Source organism: Oncorhynchus clarkii, chromosome 18 (genome assembly GCF_045791955.1).
Source record: "Oncorhynchus clarkii lewisi isolate Uvic-CL-2024 chromosome 18, UVic_Ocla_1.0, whole genome shotgun sequence".
Taxonomy (NCBI): domain Eukaryota; kingdom Metazoa; phylum Chordata; class Actinopteri; order Salmoniformes; family Salmonidae; genus Oncorhynchus; species Oncorhynchus clarkii.
The window spans coordinates 13,988,137-14,014,807 of NC_092164.1; the positions used below are offsets into that span (position 1 = coordinate 13,988,137).

The 26,671-nt window shown below is 44.6% G+C and overlaps 3 protein-coding genes across 18 annotated transcripts in view; 2 read left to right on the forward strand and 1 right to left on the reverse strand.

Moving 5' to 3' along the window:
- LOC139373023 (striated muscle preferentially expressed protein kinase-like) overlaps positions 1-13,422 on the forward strand; it is a 57,589-nt gene extending 44,167 nt beyond the window's left edge. For 13 of the 15 annotated variants that reach the window (XM_071112995.1, XM_071112998.1, XM_071113002.1 and 10 more), the window contains 16 exons: positions 220-392; positions 528-554; positions 832-984; positions 1,152-1,263; positions 1,380-4,020; positions 4,971-5,114; positions 5,275-5,391; positions 5,700-5,867; positions 7,922-8,044; positions 8,860-9,024; positions 9,195-9,876; positions 10,061-10,300; positions 10,431-10,654; positions 10,801-10,876; positions 10,987-11,136; positions 11,775-13,422. In XM_071112995.1, the coding sequence (XP_070969096.1) occupies positions 220-392; positions 528-554; positions 832-984; positions 1,152-1,263; positions 1,380-4,020; positions 4,971-5,114; positions 5,275-5,391; positions 5,700-5,867; positions 7,922-8,044; positions 8,860-9,024; positions 9,195-9,876; positions 10,061-10,300; positions 10,431-10,654; positions 10,801-10,876; positions 10,987-11,136; positions 11,775-12,003 (5,424 nt within the window). In that variant the 3' untranslated portion in view covers positions 12,004-13,422. The remainder of the gene's footprint in view (positions 1-219; positions 393-527; positions 555-831; positions 985-1,151; positions 1,264-1,379; positions 4,021-4,970; positions 5,115-5,274; positions 5,392-5,699; positions 5,868-7,921; positions 8,045-8,859; positions 9,025-9,194; positions 9,877-10,060; positions 10,301-10,430; positions 10,655-10,800; positions 10,877-10,986; positions 11,137-11,774) is intronic. The other 2 variants (XR_011627526.1, XM_071112996.1) reach the window with 2 other exon arrangements.
- Positions 13,423-14,403: 981 nt separating this feature from the next.
- On the forward strand, positions 14,404-24,393 carry LOC139373026 (carboxy-terminal domain RNA polymerase II polypeptide A small phosphatase 1-like). The gene is made up of 7 exons (XM_071113013.1): positions 14,404-14,791; positions 17,696-17,841; positions 18,903-19,004; positions 19,519-19,575; positions 20,087-20,179; positions 20,743-20,928; positions 21,382-24,393. The coding sequence occupies exons 1-7, from the start codon at positions 14,728-14,730 to the stop codon at positions 21,508-21,510; spliced, it is 777 nt and encodes a 258-aa protein (XP_070969114.1). The 5' UTR covers positions 14,404-14,727; the 3' UTR covers positions 21,511-24,393.
- LOC139373025 (obscurin-like protein 1) overlaps positions 22,827-26,671 on the reverse strand; it is a 30,302-nt gene continuing 26,457 nt past the window's right edge. The window contains exons 21-25 of one of the 2 annotated variants that reach the window (XM_071113010.1): positions 26,482-26,638; positions 26,031-26,192; positions 25,767-25,871; positions 25,303-25,569; positions 22,827-25,087 (exon numbers count right to left, since the gene is read on the reverse strand). In XM_071113010.1, the coding sequence (XP_070969111.1) occupies positions 24,810-25,087; positions 25,303-25,569; positions 25,767-25,871; positions 26,031-26,192; positions 26,482-26,638 (969 nt within the window). In that variant the 3' untranslated portion in view covers positions 22,827-24,809. The remainder of the gene's footprint in view (positions 25,088-25,302; positions 25,570-25,766; positions 25,872-26,030; positions 26,193-26,481; positions 26,639-26,671) is intronic. The other variant, XM_071113011.1, reaches the window with a different exon arrangement.

Genomic DNA, 26,671 nt, shown 5'->3' on the forward strand with positions numbered 1-26,671 from the left:
GAACATTTCAAACCCCAGAATACTACTACTCAGATACCAATGTATTTTCCTCACTTTCTACACTAAAGTCATAGTTTTACATAGATCAAATTACAGAGGATGGTCTCTAATGTACATTTTATTTGTATTTTAGAATATTAGCATGAAAATCTGTTGCCGATTGGACGGAAACCTAGCTTATGTTCTTAATAATCCCCTGTTTTTCTCCAACCCACCCAGCCTGAGAACATCCTCATGGCAGGCCGACACAGTGACAAGATCCGCATCTGTGACTTTGGCAATGCCGTCAAGCTGGGGACCAATGAAGCCCACTACTGCAAATACGGCACTCCGGAATTTGTTGCTCCGGAGATCGTTAACCAAACGCCGGTCTCCAAGGCAACAGACATCTGGTGAGCACCTGGTCGGGGGAGGGGGCTGGAGACTCCTTTAATCAATTTCCTGATTAACCATGATTTTATCGCTCTCTCCCTCTCTCCTTCATCTTGCCCTCTGAAAGTCATTTATCTCCCTCTCTCTGTTCACAGGCCTATTGGGGTTATCACTTACCTATGGTGAGTGGTTAAGGTTCTGGTTGGACTAAGAACATGATAAATGTGTCTGGTCGAGATATTCTTAGAATTCAATACACCTTTTGCATTACATTTCTGTCAATCTTGAAATGTAATTTTTCGCCACACTCTATAACCTCAGTAAGCAAAACACCAATGCATATCACCTGGATATTGTTTGCATATTGCCACAGGCTTCAATTGGCCCACTTAAAATGGATTTGACAGCTAGTGAACAGTCTCAATAAAAGACTATCAACATAACATATTTCCCTTCTAGCCTGACTGGTGTGTCTCCTTTTGCTGGGGAGAACGACAGATGCACCGTCCTCAACATCAGGAACCAAAATGTGGCTTTTGAGGAGAGTATGTTTGCTGACCTCTGTAGAGAGGCCAAGGGATTCGTCATCAAACTGCTGGTGGCTGACAGACTGTGAGTGTTATTGATGATAATGCCTTGGCATAACTTGATTGTAATGAATTCCCTTGTATTAGGAATACAAACAATTTCAACACAAAATAAGACCAGAAAATAAGACCAGAAAATAAGTGTTTGGGACTTAGTGTTTTATTTGTCACCATGTGATGTTTTACTCTCAGGAGGCCTAACGCTACAGAGAGCCTTCGCCACCCCTGGTTCAAGACTTCAATAAAAGACAAGAGCATCAACACAGCGATCCTAAAGCAGGTCTTATCTCGAAGACGTTGGCAGGTAAGGCATTCATTATTTCTGTAAGTAGTACATTGATTAATGCACTTCAATGAATCCCTCTAAGTACCTTCCAAATTACTCCTTTAACACGTCCCCTTTTCCCTATCTCTACCCAGCGTTCCCTCATCAGCTACAAATCCAAGATGGTGATGCGCTCCATCCCTGAGCTTCTCAACGACTCGTCCAACCACATCTCTATCGCTGTGGCCCGTCACCTCAAAGAGGGCTCACCCCCACCCTCCTCATCCTCTGATTCGGACGAAGATGTGGACGAACTCCCCTTCATCCCCATGCCTCTATCTATGGTCTTCTCTGGCTCCAGGGTCTCCCTCAACGAGATACCAGGTGACCAGGACGTCACAGGACTGACTTCCACAGACAATGGGACAGTGGAAGGGGCGTGGTTAACCCGGCACAGGGAACAGCCCATAGAGGAGGTGGTGTCCAAAAAGGAGGCCAAGGAATTAGGAAGAAGCAGAGGAACGAGAAAAAAGGTAACAACCGAGGAAGATGGCGGGTCTTCGGAAGAGGAGAAGACTGCAGTGAAAACGAAGAGAGTCCCCCTGAAGAAGGGCTCAAGTGTGGAGGAGGATGACACTCAGACGAAGTCCCGGAGAGCGACAATGAGGAGGGGCAGTTCAGCTGACTCGGCCCTGCTTCTACACATTGAGCCAGAGGAGGGGGCTGTGGAGGAGGGCAAGGAAGACAGCGGCAAAAAAAGCCTTAAAAAGGCAGTTTCCATGGAGCTACCAAATCGGAGCCCCAGCCCTGGGGCGGCTAAGATGAGCCAGGAGGACTATGCCCTCAAATTGGAGCTGATGAGACAGAGGCTGCTGAGGGGAGGCAACAGCAAAAGCGGCCTGCGAGGTCCCCTGCTGGAGACCCTAGGAATGGACGATGAGAGGCGAACCTCATCCCTGGACCGAAACTTGAGGAGATCCAGGGTGGGGGCGCCAGAGCGGTCGCTGGCCAGAGCAGCATCTACCGAAAGTGCAGTGGAGGACACATCCAAAACCAAAATGTTCCAGAAGAGTTCCTCTTTCAGTCAGGGAGACTCGGAGCCCATTCCCCTACACCGGCAGTTTGGAGCCCCCTTAGAGATCCCCACTAGCACATCTATCCAGAGCACTGAGAGGAGAGAGAGTGCTGAAAGGACCCAGGGCATTGAGAGGAACGCACAGGGGAAAGACCTCCAGGAGGCCACTTCCATATCAGCAATTACGGAGCAGACCAGGCTGGATTCCAGACCTTACTCTCATGGGCCCTCCTCCTCCATACAGCCCACCTTAGCCAAAGAGGACCAACGAGCGAGGGAAGAGCCAGAGGAGAAGAAGAAGAGCAAGTCTGAGGAGACTTCTGAAAGAGATGAAGAGATGGAGAGAAGGACCAAAGCACAGGAGAGGGTTGATAGACACGAGTCGAAGAGGGAGATTTCCCAGGGCAGGTATCCTACTGTGTTAGCTCCTGTGATCGTCATAGAGAAGGAGGATACTGAGGAAGATGAACAGAAAGAGAAGCAGGAGATAGAGTTAAAGGAAGAAGAGGTGAAAGCAAAAGGTTGTGATTCTCCAGGGGTTACGCCTACAGGAAAAACGTCTGCGTATGCCAACGTGATGCAAACTATTGTAGTACCATCTGGAAAACATGACAGCAGCCGGAGAGCTCAATCTACACTTAGCCCCACATGTCCTGAACACCCTGCCGTCTTCGCTAAGGTGGCCACCGAACGCCCAACAAGCCCAACCATCTCGACTAGCTCGTCTACGGTCCCAGTCCGCCCCACCACCCCACGTCAACCTACCACGCCCCTCAGAACAGATATCAAGGACATCGACTCGGAGGAAGTCTTTGAATCCAGGTTCAAGAAGCGTGAGTCATCCCTTACCCGTGGGCTCCAGAGACTTATCAGGACCAAATCAGAAGAGAAGTCCCCAACCCTTCCCCGTAAGACAGGCGAGGGTGAGGAGGTATACCGGCCGGGGCGTCTGGGGGCTCCGCTGGAGATGGTGCCCCAAGGATTGCAGGAGAAGTCCAAGTCCGTCCAGGACTTGAGGGAGGTGGAGAGAGACACAGGGTCCCTGGGCATCATTGGACGGTTCTCCATGCGCACCAAGAGGACCCCGTCCATAGATAAAAAGGAGGAGAAGTCAAAGGAGACTGAGCCAGCGGCCAGTAAGCGCAGGGTGTCCTGGGCCATAGGCCGCAGTAAGAGTCTGGACACGACAGAGCTGGACAATATAGAGGCTCGGAGAGAGCAGGAGGTGAGAGAATGCAAAAAGATGGAGGAGTCGTCTGTCTTCGCCATGCGGCGGAAGTTCGAGAACAAAGTAGCGGGTATCTCAGCCAGTTTGAGGAGCAAGTCAGAGGAAAGGAAGGAGGAGAAAGAGGCCAAGCGACGCGTGGAGGAAGAGAAAAGTCGGAAAGATGCAGAAGAAAAAGATTTTAAGAAGGTCAGCGATTCCCCCGTCTTGGCGATGAGGAAGAAGTTTGAGAACAAGGTGGCAGTAATTTCTGGGAAAGTCCGAAGCCAGTCAGAGGATAGGAAAGAGATGGAGGAAGAGAAGCCAGAGGGAAAGAAAACTCCACTATTTTTCCGTCATCGACATTCCCAGTCCGAGGGAAGAGGTCTCAAAGAGATGGGGATCCCAGAGAATCAGCTAGCCAAACAGACAAACAAAGAATCCAAAGTGTCCAAGGAATCCATTGGGTCTGCATCAAGCCTTCATTCCGAACAGTCAAAAAGTCAAAAGTCGCTCAGTAAGTAATATGTATCTTGATATATTCTGCTGGCTAAGATGGCATTGGCAATTTCCATCAAATATCAATCAAATGTATTTATAAAGCCCTTTTTTACATCAGTCCTCTTCTGGCTGTGCAGGGTGTAGATTATACAATCTCAGAAAAAAGGATTCCCAAAGGTTTCTTCAGCTGTCCCCATAGGAGAACTCTTTTGGGTTTCATGTAAAACCCTTTCGGGAAAGGGTTCTTTCTACCTGGAACCCAATAGGGTGTCTTCAAAGGGTTCTCCTATGGGGACAGCGGAAGAACCCTTTTTGGTTCTAGACAGCATTATTTTTCTAAAACTGTAAGAGTACATGGCTATTAAGGCCAGATCGTACTTCATCGTGTTCAAACGTTCAAAGATCACCAGCTGGGTCAAATAATAATCACCGTGGTTATATAGGGTGCAACAGGTCAGCACCTCAGGAGTAAATGTCAGTTGGCTTTTCATAGCAAATCATTCAGAAGTCGAGACAGCAAGTGGTGGGAGAGAGAGAGAGGGTCAAAATAGCAGGTCCTGGATCAGCAGCACAACCGGGTGGACTGGGGATGGGGACAGCCAGGAGTCATCAGGCCAGGTAGTTCTGAGGCATGGTCCTAGGTCTCAGGTCCTACGGGAGGGGAGAGTGAGTGAGTGAGTGAGTGAGTGAGTGAGTGAGTGAGTGAGTGAGTGAGTGAGTGTGTGAGAGAGGGAGAGGGAGAAAGAGAGAGAGAGAGAAAGAGAGAGAGAGAGAGATGGGGGAATTAGAGAGAGCACACCTAAGATCAAAGGGCACCAGATAAGACAGGAGAATTACACCAGATAGGACAGACTGACACTAGCCCCCAGGCACATAAACTATTGCAGCATAGATACTGGAGATATTAGCTCACCTCCTCAGGTTCGTCTGTCTCAGCTGTTTGCCATTATGTCTTGTCCTCCACAGCTCCAGAGACTGGCAGGCGGTCGCGGTGGGACAGGTGGGGTCTGGGCAGGAGCAGGAAGGATAAGACCCCCTCTCAGACTGACCTCCCCTCAGCCAAAGATGAAGGGTCATCAGGCAGCCTGCAGTACTCCCGCACTTCCTCTAGTACTGTCTGCTAAATCCAGCATCCAGTTGCCTTTATGTTGAATGTGCATACAGAGTTGGAGTTTGGCAATGAAATAGAATAGCTGCACACTGCTTTTACGTTCTATGTTCATTCTCAGTTTTCAATAATATTATTAAGCCACACCCTTGTTTTTCCCAGACTTCCCTCCTGTGTTCCTCATCAAGCTGAGGGACCACGTCTTACTGGAGGGTGACCCTGTCACTCTTAGCTGCCTCCCGGCTGGCAGCCCCCACCCACAAATCAGCTGGACTAAAGGTAAGAACTCATAGAGCTGACAGACACAACACTCTTTGCAACAGCGCTGTCTAATAAAGCTTTACCATAGGAGCTGCTGCTGAAACGTTGGTTGTTGCCTGTGAAGGGATGATATATTGTCATAACCCATCATAGCTCATACTTACATGGTGCCCTGTGTGAGCACGACTTCCTAAACTTGTGTTGATGTTAGTGATTGCTCATTATTTCCATAAAGTTTCCAATCGAATACTAGATAAACACCTTTTGAAATAGGACTGTAAAATGACACTGTAATTATTATTGTTGATGGGTTTACTTGTCCACAGATAAGAGACCACTGGAGATGGACGACAGGATGAGTCTGATCTCCTGTCCAGACGGCAGGCAGCTCGTTACGATCATGAAGACCAGCAGGAGGGACGCAGGGCTCTATGAGTGTGTGGCCAGTAACTCCTTAGCCAGCGTCACCAGCTCCTGCACACTGTCCCTGGCCTGTGAGTAACATGTTATACAGGAAAAAATCTACGATAATCCCGTCGTTTAGATTTGTGGAGAAACAGGAAAATACCCATTTTTGAAGCCGTTATCTTCATGTGATAAACTAATATCCTGGACCTGTAAAATCTGTTGGATTTGAATTGCATCCAAAACCTTTAGTGTAAACATGACATTTACACTGAATCCAGAAAGTGGTATTTGCCCTTCATTCTAAGCAAAAACATAAATTATTAATCTTTACGATGTGATGAACCTTGAAAGGTTTAGGCAATAGGATTTGTATTTGAGTGTGAATGCAATGCATATTAATGACATGGGCATAAATATTAATGTAGTTTACTTACGGCTGATTAAACTAATGGCTTTTTGCCTTGAATTTACAACCTCTTTCTAATCATTCCAAGAGGAGAGTGCTGCTTATTACAAAAAGAAAGATGCGCTCCCAGGTTGGAATCCAATGTGTTAGAATCAAATAATCAACTGTCACTCAGACAGGCCATCTAGCTACTACAGATTCCGGATCTTAATTTGACCCAGTATTTCACCGCAGGAAAAGAATCCTGCAGCAACAGGAAATGTGAATTATTTTGTGGATTAGTATTATTATTATTTCTTTGTAGGGGTTGATACATTTTTCGTTACGGCAAATAAAGTCTGACATTTTAAAGTGGAAATTACAAACTTTAGAAGTCTTTTTTTAGTTCCTGCAACAACAGGATGATCAAATTATGATTTGGCATCTGTTGGTTCTTGTCCAGACAGCAGACTATAAATAACAATATATTAAAAAAATTAAAATACCCATCAGCAAAGCGACAGAACCAGGTGACTCCAGACACTTGATGGCCTCTCTCTCTCTCTTCAGGTGTCAGACTCAATGTGCTACATTTCAGTTCGATTTTCACAGCTTCAAATTGAATTGCTCTGGGAACACTGTCTGGGCGTCTGCATTACTAATACCGTCTGCTGATGCTATCTGTCTCCATTTGTCATCAATCTGTTGGCTGAGAGATTCCCCAGACTGCTCATCTTGTCTGAGGCCTTGGCTCGATCAGTCTCAGTGGTGGGCAGCCTTCATTAAAATCTATCATCATATCAGAGTGAAAAGCTATTAGTGCCGTGTATGGTTTGCATATTTTTTTTTGCTAAAAACCCATTACTCTGTCCTGGGTGGTTTCTCCTCTTTCCATCGGCTATCTCCATCCATCCACTCTGCGACACCCCACAATAAAACGTTGTTGTTTTTTACTCAAACTTCCCCCTCCACCAAACCCAACATCTCCCTCTAACTCTCTATTGCTCCTAACCCTTCATCTCCCTCCACCCCAACTTCATCTCCCCTCTACCCACCTTCATCTCTCCACCACCCTACCTTCATCTCTCCACCACCCTACCTTCATCTCCCCTCCACCCACCTTCATCTCCGCTCCATCCCACCTTCATCCTCCCTTACACCCCATCTCCCCTCCATCCCACCTTCATCTCCCCTCCACCCCACCTTCATCTCCCCTCTACCCCACTTTCATCTCCCCTCCACCCTTCCTTCATCTCCCCTCCACCCCACCTTCATCTCCCCTCCATCCCACCTCCTTCTCCCCTCCACCCCACCTTTATCTCCCCTCCATCCCACTTCATCTCCCCTCCATCCCACTTCATCTCCCCTCTATCCCACCTTCATCTCCCCTCCACCCCACCTTCATCTCCCCTCCATCCCACCTTCATCTCCCCTCCACCCCACCTTCATCTCCCCTCCATCCCACCTTCATCTCCCCTCCACCCCATCTTCATCTCCCCTCCATCCCACCTCCTTCTCCCCTCCACCCCACCTCCTTCTCCCCTCCACCCACCTTCATCTCCCCTCACTCCCACTTTCTTTTCCCCTACACCCACCTTCATCTCCCCTCCAACCCACTTTCATCTTCCCTCCACCCTACCTTCTTCTCCCCTCCACCCCACCTTCAATTCCCCTCCACCCCACCTTCATCTCCCCTCCACCCTACCTTCATCCTCCCCTCCACCCAACCCTCCTCCCCCTTGTCACACCTTCCAGGTGTCCCCAAAAGGCCAGGCACCCCGGAGGTTCCCCAGACGTACAACAACACAGCCCTGGTGCTATGGATACCAGCCGACACCAAGCCCCCCTGTAGCTACTCTCTGGAGAGGAAGACAGAAGGTGGGTTGACATTCATCTCCTAGCCTGGAGTCCAAACTGATGTCACGACTGACACTGAGAATATCAATTTGGATTCCAGGCTAGTCATCTCCATGAACTCAAGCAAATATTAATGTTTGATTTATTTTACAGCCCACTTCACCCAAATATATTACCCTTATTGACGGTTGGGTAGGAAACACCTTTGGCTGTCACTTTAAACACTACTGTGCAGTGAATAACTCAAACACTGGGCAAATAGTCACAGTACAAACTGGCCACATAGACTGCTAATGAGCCCTATTTCATCACACTTTATAAGTCATTATGGTCTCATAATACGGTGAATCCTCATAGAGCCTACATCGTTAGGATTGTATCAAAGTGGGAATGACATGAATGTTAATATGATTTCAGGACTGATTGAATTTGATGGCTTCATACCTTGTATTACCACACAGCTACTGCCAGGCTGGGCTTTGGATGATTGTTGTTGTCTGCGTTTGTTCATTGGATTGTGCCCCACTATCTCCTCATTACCATGTGAATGTTATTGTGTTATTCTGTTATTCCTCTGTATGAGTTGTGACTATGACAGATAATTATGGCTCCACACCACCTTAGTGTACAGCTGAGACTGTAAACATAACCTTCGTCTCTTTCACCATCAACATGAAACACTATCTCCACCTTGTGTGAATTATAAGTACTGCAACAAATGACAGTGGTGTGTAAAGTCAAAGTGACTCATATAATTTGGCTATTTGACCATATTGATATAACATAACGCAATTGGCAATCAAATAAATGAAGCATTCTTTTCTTTCTCCTTTCAGGTGATGCCAACTGGCTGATCATAGCGACTGGAGTGGCTGACTGTTACTACAACGTCACAGACCTGCCACCAGGGGGCGCCTTTAGGTTCAGAGTGGCCTGCGTCAACAAGGCAGGACAGGGACCCTACAGCAGCACATCGGACAAAGTCAGCCTGGACTCAACAGGTGCTGAAACACACCTTTTGGACAGGGGGTTCAAATTCTGTAAATTGTGTTAAATTGGTTCAAAAGAGGTGGTAAAGAAAGTTCTGCCGTTTTTTCTGTATTGTTGCATATTTGTTTCACAGAATGGTTATGATAATATGATATTGAAGAGAGATGTGTTTGCTTTGCAGTAGGCGTGTCCTCTCCAGCGGTGGCCATTGTGAAGACAATCTCCTCACCTCCCTCCCACCCTGCCCCAGCAGCTACCACCTTAGTGACTGTTATCCCAAAGGTCAAACCAGCAGTAATGCAACCTCCTGGTAAAACGGTGTCCACTGTCTCTCCCTCTTCACCCTCCCTTACACAGACGTCTCTAACCTTCCCTGCTCCCACCACAGCTCTCTCTCCCTCTACACCTTCGGCCCCCGCCAGCCCTGCCATCACAACCCCTCCAACTGAACCCCTGACGGTCACCCCTACCACCCCTCCAACTCTCCCCTCCCCGCCTGCAGTCAAACCTCCTCCCTTCGTCCTCCCCAAACCCCAGAGTCCTGTCAACGTGGTCCCACCCATGACCCAAACCCCGCCCATCTCTCCCCCTCTCCCTCTCGTTACACCTCCTTCCACCCCCACCAAGCCCGTCATGACATCCGTTCCTACCTACGCCACTGCCCGTATGGCCCCCAGCCCCCTCCCAGCCCCCTCCTTCTCCCCCCAAGTGCTCCAGGTCAGCAGTCTGAGCCCAATAGGGGAGGGGCGGGGCACCCCTGTTCGAGGGACCCCCAGGGACCGCACCACACTCAAGCCGGGTGAGACAGCTCTACGACAGGGAGTCCCACAGAAGCCCTACACCTTCCTGGATGAGAAAGCCAGGTGACTGAGATGTTAGAGATGTGGTCAATATTTTTACAGCTACAGTAGTATACTATTAGACTACACAGTGCTGCTATTACTACTACTACTACTTATATGGTTAATTTCAGTCAGGGAAACTGGCTTCATGTTTAACCACACTTTATTGAGTGACTAAACTGCCGTATTGTCTCTGTCTGGCCAGAGGGCGGTTCGGTGTGGTCCGGGAGTGTCGAGAGAATGCCACAGGACACGTCTTCATGGCTAAGATCGTTCCGTACGACCAGGAGACTAAGAAGTCCATCCTGCAGGAGTATGAGATCCTCAAGTCTCTCCACAACGACAAGGTCATGACCCTCCACGAGGCCTACGTCACCCCACGTTACCTGGTACTGGTGGCTGAGTACTGCACTGGCAAGGAGCTGCTCCACAGCCTTATAGACAGGTGTGTGAAGCATGATGCTCACACACACACACGCGTACACACACACACACACACACATACACAGACTTGCACACTGCTCTCAGCTGTGCTCTACAACATATCCGTGGAATAAATCTATTTTCCTGCTAAGGTTCCGTTACTCGGAGGATGACGTGGTGTGTTACCTGGTTCAGCTCCTTCAGGGTTTGGAGTACCTCCACAACAGACGCGTCCTCCATCTAGACATCAAGCCTGACAACGTCATGGTCACCAACCTCAATGTCATCAAGATCGTAGACTTTGGCAGCGCGCAGAACTTCAATCCTCTCTCCCTCAAACAATACAACAGCGGCCTGGGCACACTGGAGTATATGTGTGAGTTGGTAACACTATTGAATTTCCCACTGGTATCTGGAACTGGTACACGCCAAGTACATCTTGGGTAATAAGCTGTTATCATCACCTTGATCACTACTTTCCTCTGAACTCTCTCTCTGCTCCTTCTATGCTGGTGTGAAAAGCTCCGGAGATGGTGAAAGGTGATGTGGTCGGCCCTCCAGCTGACATCTGGAGCCTGGGGGTTCTAACCTACGTCATGTAAATATACAACGTACTCATTTCATAGTCACTATAGTCATAAGTCTGTGAAGTTGTGGGATTTATTTTTTTCTCTCAGAACTCTCATTGTCTATGATACTTTTGCTCAGGCTTAGCGGTAGGCTGCCCTTTCAGGACAAAGACCCACAGCAGACTGAGACCAAAATCCAGATTGCCAAGTTTGACCCGACCAAGCTCTACCCCAACGTGTCCCAAAGTGCCTCGATGTTCCTCAAGAAGATGCTGAGTAGCTATGCCTGGTGAGCGCTTCAAAAAATAGCTACATCATTATCTTATTTAACAAACCAGGAGTGGAGTGATCGTCATTTTTGCCTTTTAGATCATAATGAATAAGATTACATGGAAAGTGGGGTCATAGCCTCCCGAGTGGCGCAGTGGTCTAAGGCCACTGCCAGTAGATATCCTGGTTCGAGTTCAGGCTCTGTTGCAGCCGGCCGCGACCGGGAGATCCATGGGGTGGCGTACAATTCGCCCAGCGTCGTCCAGGTTAGGGGAGGATTTGGCCGACAGGGATGTTTTTGTCCCATCACGCTCTAGTGACTCCTGTGGCGGGGCGGGCGCAGTGCACGCTGACACGGTTGCCAGGTGTATGGTGTTTCCTCCAACACATTGGTGCGGCTGGCTTGCGGATTAAGCGGGCATTGTGTCAAGAAGCAGTACGGCTTGGCTGGGTTGTGTTTTAGAGGACACATGGTTCTCGACCTTTGCCTCTCCCGAGTACGTACGGGAGTTGCAGCGATGAGAAAAGCCTAATTACCAATTGGATACCACGAAAAAGGGGTAAAACTTAAAAAAAAGGTGGTGTCATGATCCTAGATCAGTACAGGACTCCTGTGTTCTGATCCCTGATTGGACCATGTGTTTTATTGCCACGCAGGGCCCGTCTGAGCACCAAGGACTGTTTCACCCACGCATGGCTGCAGGACTCGTACCTGATGAAGCTGAGGAGACAGACGCTCACCTTCACCACCACCAAGCTGAAGGAGTTCCTGGGGGAGCACCATCGACGTCGCACCGAGGTTGCCACCAAACACAGGGTCCTCCTACGCTCCTACTCCAGCTCAGCTTCTTCAACCACATCGACCGCACCAAACCTACCTAAGTGAAGGCATATGACTTATGTCAGTGTTAACTAGCCACCAGAGGGTGGAGGTATGGGGGATGTGTGGTGCACAACAGTGGGCTCCATGATAGAGGGAGGACTCTGAGTCCTCATCCTCCACAGAGTGAGACCGTGCCGGAGTAAGTTATGGGAGTGGAGATTAGAGCCATGAGCATTGCACCAGCCCACAGACTGCATGGAGTCTCATTCTTCTGAGACCTAACAGAATGAATCTTGGACAGTTAATTAACTGAGATTTGAATCCAGTTGTTGGATTGTTGGATACCAGGGTTTCAAAATATTGAGTTATCGTTTGTTTTTGGACCTGGCACGATTTGTTTCCGTTTCAGGCCTACTGTCTGCTAGTACTACTCCGAGCTTGCTATTGCAATGTGTGTAGAACTTTTAAATATATAAAACAGGACATTTGGTTTGGAAAATTCATTCAATACAATTAACCTGGAACACACATATTTGTCAGTTTGATTTTAGAGCACAGCCTTATTTCTGCATCCTGATATTTGGTGGTGATTATGTGAATGTACCATCATTTATGCTGCTAACTTATGTTGCATTTATTTACACATTTCAAAAACGCAAAACCAAAAATAAAAACGTTTTTGTTCATGAAATAGTATGTGACCTGTTTACCTTTTTCATGTTAATTTATTTGCATGTGTGCTTTTTTTTTCTTCTTTTGGGTGATTTTCTAAATACAATGAAAACAGTGCAAAAATATTGCTCACCATTGTGATTATACTGTTCCTATACACAGATAACAACCCTGTGAATATAGTAGAGTATCTTAGTGGCACAACCAGGTGTCCTGTGGTTGATGCTCAAGTTGAACAATAGTGCAACTTCATTGATGAAAACGGTCAGACTTTGATTATGTAGATTCTGTAGTCTTTTATTGGATTTGTCACACCTCATCAACGTCATCACTGCGCCAATGGCTGGACTAGCATTCTACAGTATGTTCTGTTGATTGGACAGGTTGCTCTTAGCTTGACCAGCAGTCTGTTAGTGAGTCAATTTAGCCTAAAATGGGTCAATTTACAAACTTTATCTTGTAAATGTGTTGTCCATGTTAATGGCTTACTTGCAGATGACGCGCAATATGTGTTCTGTTAATTTATTGAACTATTCATATCATACAATTTTGGGGCATTTTTGTCTACCATTAGGCCTACTGTACAAAATGGACATAGGTGCCATGAAGAAAAAATATACAGAAAGTCCTTTTTTGGTATACAGAGACTCTTATGTATTACTTTTCATCATACATACAGTATTTCTTTTTTTGTAAGAATTTGGATGGTTGAAGATGTGTACATGTTTTAATTTGCAGTGTTTATAATGTGAAATGTTGAAAATGTTTTCATGAAATAGTCTGTAATAAACTATTGATACAATTGCAAAACACACATTTTCATTATTCTTCCCTTTAAATTGGACTCCTATTGAACTAAAGCGGTTGTCCCGACAGCGCTTGCACTTGAACGACACTCCCTATCCTTTTCCCCTCGTCAGTCAGTTTCAAGGGTTCCCTAACTGGGCGTTCCTTTGAGAATATAAAAAGTTATACAGAGTACATACAGTAGGCTACGCAAAGCAACTGATGTACTCTACTACTGTAAATTGTAAACATTCGCAGGGCGAATATAATGTCAAGTGTTCGAGAGAGGAGAATATAATATTACATTTATTTGCATGAAGTATTAAATACTTTCTGTCAATCAAGCTACAAAGGTAATTAAAAGTGAAGGCTATGACGAAAATAAAAGTCCCCAAGTCAGCGAAGAGGATTGTTGTCGAGGTAGAAGTAGAATGCAGCGTAGTGCTTTAAACCTGTTAACAGCTTGTGGACAGCTTCTTCTCTGTCGTTAAAAGGTTTCAAGTTCCATTTTGAAAATGTATCTTTGTTTCCTTGTTACTTATGATGCGTTCATAAGCAAGTGGGAAGGTGGTAATTACCAGTTGTGAAGTTGTAAATACTTGTATGGCATACAAGTATGCCAGAGCTGCTTTCACTTTTTATACTATAATAGATTAACATAATTAATTTTGTATTAACAATTTGTATTTTGTTCTTACCATAAATAACAATTACTGAAGATGCCGCCATGCTTGCTGTCTTTTTTGTTGACAAACTAGGTCAGAGAAGTGCAAGTGGGAAACTCGGAGCACAGGGATGATAGTCTAGTTTCCCACTAGTAATAAAAGTTGGAGGTGCGTTCAATTAGGTTTTTCCCAGTCATATCCTGATATTTACGAAATTACAAGATGTTATGAACGCAGAATTACAATAGGCGAAATAATTTATGGTTCAAGGGACCGTCGTAGTCTGTCGAGTACTCTTGCAAAAGTGGACTGCCACTCTCGGTGCATAATCATACATTTGTGTGCCACTTTAAAAGGAATGGGAAGCCTTGAAACCGCCGAGTTCCATGTTTGTATCTTCAAATTGAGAGCGGAGTTGAACTCCATGTTGAAACAAAGTTACCAACTCACTTTTAAATGTATATAACTTTTAATTGTAGATTTTATACCGCTCTGGTACGTCATTGAATATTCGAGAAATGTAATCGTTTGGATGCGTAATGTATTTAAATACTGTTTGCGGTTATGTAACTTTGTGCACATTTATAATTTAATGTTCCTAGTCAGCGAACAATCTAAAACGGAACAAAGTTTTTAGTTTCTATTGTGGATAAAGTCTGGTGCAATGGACCACCAGTCCTCAATAATCACGCAAGTTAGTCGAGATGAAGAGGGGAATAGAGAGAAGGGTAAGTTTTGGAGAAAGTTCTCAAGATGCACGTCAGTTGTTTTGCACCACACTCAACACTTTTCACAGTTAGCTAGCCTAGTTCGTCGTCCATTGGGTGTTTTCAAAGACAAGGACAGCGTTAACGAAACGAAACTATCAAATCTGCAACCGTCTACTACCATTGTGTAACCACAATGAATGGCAACAACTAAGCTTCAAATGGCAACATTGTTGTGATACGCGAGGCAACTTTTTGACAGGCAAGGTTACTGCAGTGAGGACGGACGAGCCCACTCAATCAAATCGCGTAATCTAGCTACAATTAATTGACGAGGCTGCAGTTGGTGTCTGTCATAGACCTCCTAAAAAAGCGAACACTTCTGAAATTACTTGTTGAGAGTTTTAACATTTAAAACGCAGCTGTGTACTAGGCTACAGACGGATGCATTTATAAACGTGTGACTTGTTTACATTAACCATTGTTCTAGAAGACTGGTTAACATGTGGTGCGTTCTTGAAAAGCTTTTCCCGCTGTTATGCATTCAGCAGTTACCACAAGAGGACTGTACAGTTTAAGTAGCCAGCCCTAGTATCTACATTATAATGACCCATTCAAAACAGAGATTAAGGCCTGCCCACGCACCTTGTACTTCCTCATTGGATGGCACAGTTAAACTACAGCCATAGGCTATATGTGAAATGCCATTTTGGTTCGTTGTCCACAACTTGGTCACAACGTTGTCGGAGTGGTAGCTGTGTCACAGTGATCAACCTCAGAGAAGTCTGGAGATAATGTGTCAAGCAAGGTGTGAGGTGGCACCAAGTAGGGATTGTATTTAGTGTGTGTGATGTAATTGTACCAGGTAGACTAGTTTTACTTCCAGGTATGAGTAGCTCCTCTATTTGTATTGATAACACATTACTACAGTTATTCTCAGAGAGTGGTTTATGTTGCAGTGTTTCCCTATATTCATAGACACATTTCTTTTATACGGATAGTCGTTGGCTTAATGCCTGGAAGTCTATGGGAACAGCTAGCATGTCATTGCACTAACGCCAGTAGCAATGTACCCCATACCTTGCCACCATGGCTGAAATAAATCCTAAGGGAAACACTGTGAAAGCCATGCCCAGGAGACACAAATGGAGTGAGAGCCCATGACTTTGATGGACTTCCTGTTTAACATTGTAACTTCCTGTCTCTAGCTGACCTGGGCCAATGGGCAACCTGCGTTACTGGTCACAAACCAACCCAGAGATTCCTCTTGTTTATCAGATGTGAAAGGATTTGATAGGTAGGCAGTATCCACTGTATCTGTGATACAATAATTTATGATATAAGAATCCTTAAAGCCCTCTGGTTGATCTTTCAATCGTTTCATATCTGTTAGGTAGGGGACTCAACCAGGATCTAGGGCCTGGTTTGGAATTGGGCCCCTCTCTTAAAGATACACTATGCAGAAATCTCTAGACTATTTCCTGGTTGCCAAAATTCTAATCGTTTGTGTAATTTCGGTTTGTAACAAAACAAGCATGTATAGTGTAGGGAATCATTGTACTGTCTAAACCGCTGTGAAATATATTTCTCCATTACCAAAAACATTGTATTTTCAGCTGTTTGAAGCTGGTGTACAAAACCAATAGTAAAAACAAAACTTGAGAAAGGGAAGCATAGAAATAGTTTACATAGAACAGATCTACTGCTTCTTCAACCTGCGTTCAATGAGAATGACAGATTTATTACACACATTGATATGTGAATTTGTTCAGGTCACCCAAAAAGTTAGATATTGTAGCTTTAAAGGAGAGGTAATGGATTAGCCGTATCCCTGCTGGGGCCCTATTCCCAGGCTGCTGTATGCTCTCTGTAACCTGCCTTGTTGTGTGACATCTGATCCTGCTGCGTCAGTGGTGGTGGGCTGACACGATCTGTTTCCCCCTCTGATCTGCCCCCGCATTTCCCCTTCCTGTTTTGGTTTGGCCTGGACGTGGCAGTGGGCAGAGGAGGGTCACAGGTCTGGAACGGGCCAGAGAAAGAGAGGGAGAGAGAGAAAGAAAGGGGGGACAGTGAAAGAGTTTGTAACACGGTCACGTTGCGAGTGAGAGAAAGACGGGGAATAAAGAGAATGAAAGGGGGAGAGAAGGGAGGAGAGTTTAAGGAAAGCATTTGTCCCTTTTCTGATTGGGCAGAAGTTTGCAGAGAGCGAGTAGTGGAACTCTAGAGCTTTATTATAGTAAACAAAAACTACATAAAAGTGAAGTCAGTTTAGTCTTAAGAAAATGTTTTATTCCAAGACTGGCAGTCATCGTCAGGCAACGCTTAGAAATAGAGATTCGACATTATAATAAATTGAGTTAGATGTAATGATTTAAGTGGCTACTCAAACTGTCACTGATTTGAAGTGACATGCCCCTCTCATGACTCTCTTAGCTAAGTTTACATATTCCTCATGGAAATATTAAAGCTGCACAATCATGTCTCTCGCCTCAAGGACATTCCTCTTATAACTAAAAACATTTTACTTGGTTATATCGGTTAATTGTTTTTCATTGGAACCATTGGGAAAAAGGGCTTCAGGTTGAAGCGAAATGACCGCAAGGAGGTCAGACTAAATATGCTATACATGACATAAATTCTGCTGGATTTAACTTGAAAAACAACCATTACATCACATGTATTATCCTTTGAGCATATCTGCAGAAATATGTTGTTCGCATCGGGACAAATCCCAACTCGGGCTACAGGAATTTCCACGCATACGTTCAATCGACATCCCCCCCACAAGGTACGCAAGAGTTCAAACTACAACATGTCCACGTCTCAAGTTAAGAGTTGGTGAATAAACCACATCAGGGAGCAGTGAGAGTAAATAGATACAGGAAGACTGTGTGACTGACGGATGGACTCATTATTTTCTTCCAGGTCCCCCACCCTCGTCGTCTAAGAAGCCCAGGAGTCGAGGCCTGTTCCACAGCCTCTTCTGCTGCCTATGTCATGACCAGGCTGAGCCCCCGCCGGTCAACAACAACGCCCCGCTACTGGTGGAGGAGAACGGGACTGTCTCCAAGGTATGTACCACTGCTCTCTTTAATGGTTCAGGGATGTTTTAGAATCTATGTATATGGTTTGCGTAGATCCAGGTAAATGCTGTGGTCTAGTTTGTATATGCAGTGTTTGTGTAGGTCCAGGTAAATGCTGTGGTCTAGTTTGTATATGCAGTGTTTGTGTAGGTCCAGGTAAATGCTGTGGTCTAGTTTGTATATGCAGTGTTTGTGTAGGTCCAGGTAAATGCTGTGGTCTAGTTTGTATATGCAGTGTTTGTGTCGGTCCAGGTAAATGCTCTGGTCTAGTTTGTATATGCAGTGTTTGTGTAGGTCCAGGTAAATGCTCTGTGGTCTAGTTTGTATATGCAGTGTTTTTGTGTAGGTCCAGGTAAATGCTGTGGTCTAGTTTGTATATGCAGTGCTTGCGTAAGTCCAGGTAAATGCTGTGGTCTAGTTTGTATATGCAGTGTTTGTGTAGGTCCAGGTAAATGCTCTGTGGTCTAGTTTGTATATGCAGTGTTTTTGTGTAGGTCCAGGTAAATGCTGTGGTCTAGTTTGTATATGCAGTGCTTGCGTAAGTCCAGGTAAATGCTGTGGTCTAGTTTGTATATGCAGTGTTTGTGTCGGTCCAGGTAAATGCTCTGGTCAAGTTTAGAAATGCCTTGTTTGTGTAGGTCAAGGTAAATGCTGTGGTCTAGTTTGTATATGCAGTGTTTGTGTAGGTCCAGGTAAATGCTCTGGTCAAGTTTAGAAATGCCTTGTTTGTGTAGGTCAAGGTAAATGCTGTGGTCTAGTTTGTATATGCAGTGTTTGCGTAAGTCCAGGTAAATGCTCTGGTCAAGTTTAGAAATGCCTTGTTTGTGTAGGTCAAGGTAAATGCTGTTGTCTAGTTTGTATATGCAGTGTTTGCGTAAGTCCAGGTAAATGCTGTCTGTGTGTCTATGATGTCATAGTAAATGTTACAAACTAGGACATGACTTGATGGTGGTTTTTTAGGTCTATGTCACAGTGTAGTTTGTATTTTACATGTATCATGACAAATGTTAGTTTGTGGTTTGTGTACGTTAACTGGGTGTGTGGTTCAGGTCCAGGTCAGACCGCTGCTTCCTCAGGCCAAGTCAAAAGACGCAGGGAAGATCTGTGTTGTCATAGACCTGGATGAAACACTGGTCCACAGCTCATTCAAGGTAAGACCAGGAACATACTGCTTCACCATTTACACTAGTATAATTATATAGTCACAGATGCATTTTCCCATCATCCATGAGCTCTAAAGCTATTGGTGATACAATTGCTGTACCGTTTAATTTGGGGTTTAGCGTTTCTTTAAAAAATGTCCTATCCTCGCAAATGCTATGGACACAAATGTTTTTGTGTGCCTTTTTGCATCTTGTTTTCTCTTTATGGAGAGAGATTTTTCCCCTCTTGTGAAAGCATGACATCACCAGGCAGTAATGTCCAATAGTAATGAGAAACACTCTGAGAGCTAGGAAAGAAATTGGTTTCTCCACAGTATTATTGTTGGCAGTCACAATGACATCTCTGTCATTGTTGCCACTTTCACACATCCAGACTAGCTGTTTTTTAAATTCTAAATATTCTAAATACACATGGTTTCTCTCATGTATCCTGCGTTTCTGGTGTTTAGGATGTCTTTTAAGTGGTTTTGTTCAAAATAATGTATCTTTATTATTCCCACAGCCGGTGAACAATGCTGATTTTATAATTCCCGTAGAGATCGATGGAACTGTTCATCAGGTGAGCCTATCACTATGCATGGTGACGAGCCCAACTGTCACAGACCAATGCCACCGGCCTCTACCTTTCCATGTTAAATCCTTTAGTATTATTAAGGTGTATTATGGTTCCCTACAATACTGTATATCTGTATGTTACCAACTGCTCAGTCTGGTTCTGGACTGGGTTAGAATGCCATCTGAGGCCTTGGGTTTTCTACCACAAAAGGAACATTGGAGTCACACTGAGAGACTGTCACCTCCTACATGGTTCTGAAGTTGGAGCCAACAGTGTATCTTGGGCCTGGGCCTGATTCAAGTAATCCAGGATAGGTTTGTTCAGAAAGGTAAAGCCTATTCTGCATGACTTGGTTCAGGACTATGACCCTCGGCAGCAGACCACTACGGAAAGAAGAAGTGAAAGGCGGCCCAATGCATCAGTGGGGTGGGGGCTTCATTTTGTTTAAGACGAGAGGTGAAAAGATAATGTATTTGTTTAAACCTTAAACTTAACATACAATGTATCCATCCAGGTATATGTGTTGAAGCGACCTCACGTGGATGAGTTCCTTAAGAGGATGGGAGAGCTGTTTGAATGTATTCTGTTCACAGCTAGCCTGGCTAAGGTGAGGACAGCACCATGTTAAACCAGCAATCAAAACAAGTTAGTTTAAAAGGCCCATTGCTGTCAAAAATGTGATATTTCTGTGTTTTATATTTCACTCTGTGGTTGGAATAGTGGTGTGAAAATGAAAATGCCCTTTTGGTGTAAGAGCTGCTTTGAAAAGTCTACCTTAAATTTCAGCCTGTTTTGGTGGGAGTTTTGGCCTGCCTGGTGACATCACCAGGAGTAAATTAGTTAATAGACCAATAAGAAAGAGTTCCAAACCTCACTGCCAATAACAGAGAGCATTCAGTTTCCCCTCCCCACTCAGACCACTCCCAAACATTCCTAGCAAAATTCTTGCTAGAGAAATGACTATTTTTCTAAGAAGCTATTTGTTTCTTTTTGACCGTTTTAATTGAAAACAATGACAGTAAGGTAATTGTTACCCAGAAAGGATTTGATGTTGAGAGAAACAGCTGCATTGGGGCTTTTTAAGGCTGGTCAAAAGCTGCAAGAGACAGGAAATCACATGTCACTTGTTTTCCTCACCTGATACGGAGACCCCTATGTGTGTTTCTCCAGTATGCTGACCCAGTGTCAGACCTGCTGGATAAGTGGGGTGCGTTCCGCGGCCGTCTGTTCCGTGAGTCGTGTGTGTTCCACCGGGGGAACTACGTGAAGGACCTGAGTCGTCTGGGCAGGGACCTGAACAAGGTCATCATCATAGACAACTCCCCAGCCTCCTACGTCTTCCACCCAGACAACGCTGTAAGAACCACTCTCCTCCTCATCCTCCTCCTCCTTGGCCCCCTCCTCTTTCTGTTCCTCCTTCTTTTTCAGCATCCATTACTTAAATTTTTTTTTTTTTAAAGATGGCCGATGTTGGCTGACTGGCTTTATCAAACTTTTAGTTATGTGAAAATGTTTTGCAATTAAAATTGTATAGATAACTACATATTTAGAAACGATAAACGCTTTATAAACCTTTATGAATAATTTATAAACTATACCATTCTATGACTGAAGGACCATGTAGAAGCAGGATGTCGTGCCACCAGCTGTCTCTCTAGCTGCATTCTAACTAGCTCACTAGTTGATTGAAACCAGAGCCTGGCTCTCGTTGTGACGAGCTGTATGACCGACTCTGGTGCCTCGCCATTGTAATGATCTCATTGTAACTACATGCATGTCTGACTCTGTCCCGTCTGTGTGTGGCTGCAGGTGCCTGTGGCGTCGTGGTTCGATGACATGGCCGACACCGAGCTCCTGGATCTAATCCCCTTCTTCGAAGGGCTCAGTAAAGTGGAGGATGTCTACACGGTGCTCAGGCAACAGAGGGACTCCAGCTAGCAGTGCTGTCAGTCACCCTACCCCTCTACTACCGCCATCTACAGGACAGACCGAGAACCGCAGCCTTAAAGCGTCTTCACACCAACCGTACACCCCTCAGCCTACCGTCCACCAGATCAACCACAAGACTTTCACCTCCAAGCCCACCCCTCTTCTTCAACCCGTCAGAACCACGCTAGTACTGCCCTCTTTTGGGGAAACATAGGACTTGACCCTCCAGAACACGATCTACCATCCTTCAACCACAGATGGGCTTGTGTAGATGGATGTTGTGGGTTATAATGAGTTAGGTTTTTATACAGTGCCTTTCATCAAATGTCATTGGAGCATACAGAACAGTCAAGTAGAGGGAATCTACAGCGTTCTTCACAATGAAGAAAAAACATGTAGTAGCAAGGTAATGGGAGAGAACCCCCAGGATCCAATCAGAATCGGTTCGATAAGTTTCCGGAAGACCGAACCGTTCTAGAACTCTGTATGGAAAAGCAAATGATACTGTATGAATTGATATTTACTACTTTTAACACTTTAATGTGTTTTTTATTTCATTCACCAAGAGACAATTTAACATTTTTAACAAGCAAAGTATTGGCTTTGTGTAAGTCAAGTGGTTTTACTTCTTTCATCGCTCAGCTAATATCATAATGACTAGCAGAATGGGCATCAGTACTTGTTAAGGGGGATGGAATCATAGAGAAGGACATTTATCAGTTACTGCAGCTATCAAAACGTTCCATGTCCCTTAATCGTGTTTGTTTCATTTAGTTTTTTATTAAAACCATAGGAATATGTGCGATAATGTGCCAGATAACATTTATTCGGGGTAATGGCACCGTTTTCATAACAAATACAGTAGTCAGATGACTGAACTGCACCTTAAATTACAATATAATCTTTTAGGATTTTTTTTGGATGACATTGTCTGTGGACCATGGACCTCAACCCAGACAGACTAAATGCTCCAGCTCAGACACATGGACACAGTACCATGTACACACAGTACCATGTCAATGGCCTGGAAAACCCTTGGTATTCTGCAAACGGACCTGGATATGTGTTGGAAAAACATATTTAGATTCTGTCCAGGCAAACTGTTGGTCGTCCCTTTGCTGCAGTATCAACGCTACATTCATGGAGGAGGGCTGGGCGACTATATTGTGAATACCGGTATGGATCCACATACCACTATATAATTTTACAATAACAGAATTTTGATAGTGCTAAATTAAAGGAGAAGTTCTACTAATTGGACTAGTTCACTGTCAGTTTTGTCCTGGTTTGGTTGAGTATAAAACCATCAGAATTGGGAAAGCCCATTTTAAAATCACAAAGAATTTATTTGTTGCCATTCTAGGTCATGCACTAATGAAACACATTTAGACGACAAAATATATTTTGGCTGTAACGCCCAGCCTTACCATGGAGGAAAGGTGTTGAGACTGTGTGTTGGTCATCTGGTTTTGACAAGCACACTTCTCCCTCCTCTTACTGGAAACAGTACTTGAATACTTTCCCTTTTTCATGACCTCTTTTTAAAGGACTGCAAATACTATGCTTCTTTAGACCAGATTGTAGGATTTGGGTAGTTTGGTTTTTAAGCTTCTGACACAAGGTAGGACTATATTAATTGGTACTTACCTGGGTTTGGAACAATACAATAATTGTTATTTGTAAGTAAAAACTACGAGATGGTCTATCAGGAAGTGAACAGGAAGAGTAGTTTAATGGATTGAGTGATTTGTATTGATTGATACTGTTTTATGAATGCATGGGGAAAAGCCACTGTGTTGAAGTTGACTAAAGGCCTACTAAAATACCTTGTGAAATAAGATGATTCAGAGTTTAAATAACCGTACACCCATGATAAATCTATCAGTATTAAGAAATAATAAAATTTTTTAAAACATGTTTTACTAAATTTCACATTCCAACTTAAACACTCACCAAGTGCCTGTGTCAATCAAGTTAGATACTTAAAAAAAACATGTCTTTTTCTTTTTCTTTTGGCAAGTGGGTTGGCCCTTTTTGTTAGTGTTATCCAAAGGATGAACAGAAATCACTGTAGTACAATGTCCAGAATGTTGCAGGCTCTCTAACAATGCATTCATGGATTCACACACACACACACACACACACACACAATAGGAACTGGGCGAATCCTGGTTTGAAATTCAAGCCACCCACAGCCATTTAGATAATGTGACATCTAGGATTTACACACATTTTAATTTTTTTTTTGTGTATCTCAAGGTATGATTTCTGTCATAAAAACTCAGTAGGGATATTTACTGTCGTAGATCCAGTCCCTTTCAACTGCTTCAGGGCTGATCCTAGTTATTCACAGTGCTTTGGAAGAGAGCTTTCTATCACCATGGGGACCTTGACCTATTGCTGTACCTCTTCTTCCTGTATTCAAACACTTTAAATAATATATGCATATATTATACACATATGTATATTTTGTTTTGCACTGTAATAAAGCAAACAAAAAATGAAATGAATATATTATGGATTATTCATGTGATTTCTGATTGAATAGCTGTAACGTAGTTTGTGGACAGTCTTTTTATCATACCAATTGTATTGAACTGTTTAATTATATCTTCCATAAATACAACAGGTGCTTTTGTGTTCAGGCAGTCTACAAAAAGACACGATTTGACATCGAAGCACATTCAAAAGTAACAATGTTTGTAAGCTCTATCCTAAGATATTGTCTGACGGTTTTATTGGATAAAAACCTTCATTCAAACTATGGATGTCAGTATTTAATGTCAGTGGGGAAAATATAACATATTTAGAAAAAAATATTTTTTACTTAATTATAGAATTAAAATGTTAATTTCCAATCAATATATTTTCAAAATAAATATGTGTAACAGATGTGTACAATTGATTTATATCCATACACACAGGCATTCATACCCACCATTATAAACCATTCTAACACCTTCAGACAAGTGTTGCATACCGATTTGACCTTTAGACCTGACTGGAATCCATCCTTCTTAACATTTCTCTCCAAGGTTACTTTCTGCCCTTTACAACTGACTGAAGATCAGCTTTGCTCATAACCCCAACCATTGAGTAAAACAAAACTGATCCTGAAACAGTTGTTTGGGGCTTAAGTACCACATTTCATCATCACATTCCACTTTTCTGTCTCGCTCATTACATGCAGCTTTACTAGATCAGATAGACCACATTCTTATAAAGTACCTTCAAACCCTAAAACAGTCTCAGACATTCAATTCCTGATCATAACAGAATCAACATTTCCCATTCTCTCCCCCTTGCCTCTACTTCCACATCACGTTCAGTTTGGCGCTGCTCTTGGCCTTTCCCATGGCGAAGGTAACCGTCCCGCTCATGTCTGGTCTGGTCTGTTTCAGGTTCAGTTTGTGGACGGTCCCGTGGTTCTCTAAGCGGACGTCAGGGCTGGACTGGATGGTCTCTCCGTTCAGAGTCCAGACTGGGGGCCTGCTGATGGCCACGGACACCTCACACTGGAAACAGGCCTGGTCAGGAGCCGTCACAGCCACATCCTCCAGCTCTGTCTCTATCACCAGGGACTGGGCTGGAGAGGCAAGGGGATGGAGGGTTAAAAGAGATGGGTCACCTTTTCCACAAAAGGTCAGGAACATCATTCTATGTGTGTGAGGGAGAGAGAGAAATGTGAAAGGGGTAAGGTGAGAGATTGAGGGGAATAAAGTGACAGAGGGACATTTAGAAAAAGAGCAACAATATGTCAATACGGACATATTGTTTTACAAGAAACCACCATCCGCTCACCTTCCACCAGGAGTTGGGCTGTGGACGTGTGCTCCCCAACCTCTATACTATAGGTACCCTCGTCCTCTACAGTCGCCTCGTGGATGGTCAGTTTATGGTAGCAGCCGTCACTGTGGATCTCTAGCCTATCAGAAGACACCAGCTCTGCCTTGCCTCTGTACCATGTGAGTTCACAGCGCGGCGTGGACACGGTGCAGTCCAGAATCACGCGGTGCTTCTCCAGAGCCGTGCGGTCTCTCAGAGGCTTCACGATAGACACGGGGGCCTCTGTGAAAAAATATAAGAGAAGTGCAGATATTTCAGTGAAGAGAACTGATTTCAGGTCAGATCATGGACACAGGGAGTTCTGTCACCCACAACAGAGTTTGGGTTGCTGTCTGCTTATAGGAACTGAAGTCAGATCAGCTGGAACATCACACAGAGATAGGTGAGGTAAACCTGCAGCCCGGTAGGTGAAGCCCTACCTTCCACCTCTAGGTAGGCTGTTGATTCTGTCTGTTTGGTCACAAAGCGGATCTCCCCAGAATCCTCAGCTTTAACGTTGCACATGAGAAGGAAGTGTTTGGTCCCTGAAGGAATAAACACAGACATGGAATTTCAATGTTTATTCTATTATTTATTTGACCTTTACCAGGTAGGTCAATTAATTAAGACCAAATTATTCACCGCAGTCATGAAGTTTAACGGTTTGATGGATTAACTGATTGATTGACTGATGTATCACTAACCCTCTGTGCGTATCTTGATGGTACTAGTGGGTCGTATCTTGTGTCCATCCTTATACCACTCCCCAGTCACGTCCTCCATGGACACCTCACACATGAACACAGCATTCTGGTCCTCCTGGACATACAGGTCCTCCAGCCCGTGTAGCACCTCCACTTCAGGCTCTGTGGAGGGAGATTGGAAGATTGGTTCAACACGTTGGAATATAGTAACAGTGTGCAAACGTAACCGTGCCAATGGAAGAGCATTAGTCAGGCAGCCATGACCTCTAGGTGGCAGTAGCACGCAGTACAAGGTTGGCTGTGTTGGCCTGCTTCAGCCTTCCTGTCACTATAACTGATCACTAGAGGTCAACGAAGAGTACCGTTGGTGAGAGTACTGAGATGTTTTACATGCACTTGAAATGAAGACCGTTCTGCAGTGACTTGATAAGGAGAGTGTACAGTATATTACCATAGACCTCCAGGTTACAGGATGTATTGAGATCTCCTACGTCACAGGTGTAGGTGCCTGCATCAGAGAAGCTACACTGCAGCAGCTGACAGAACCTCTTCCTCCCCATGGAGTAAATACGGTACTGGGTCTTCCCTGGCTTCAGCTCTGTCCCATTCTACAGTCAAGAAGAAAGACAGGGGACCAACAT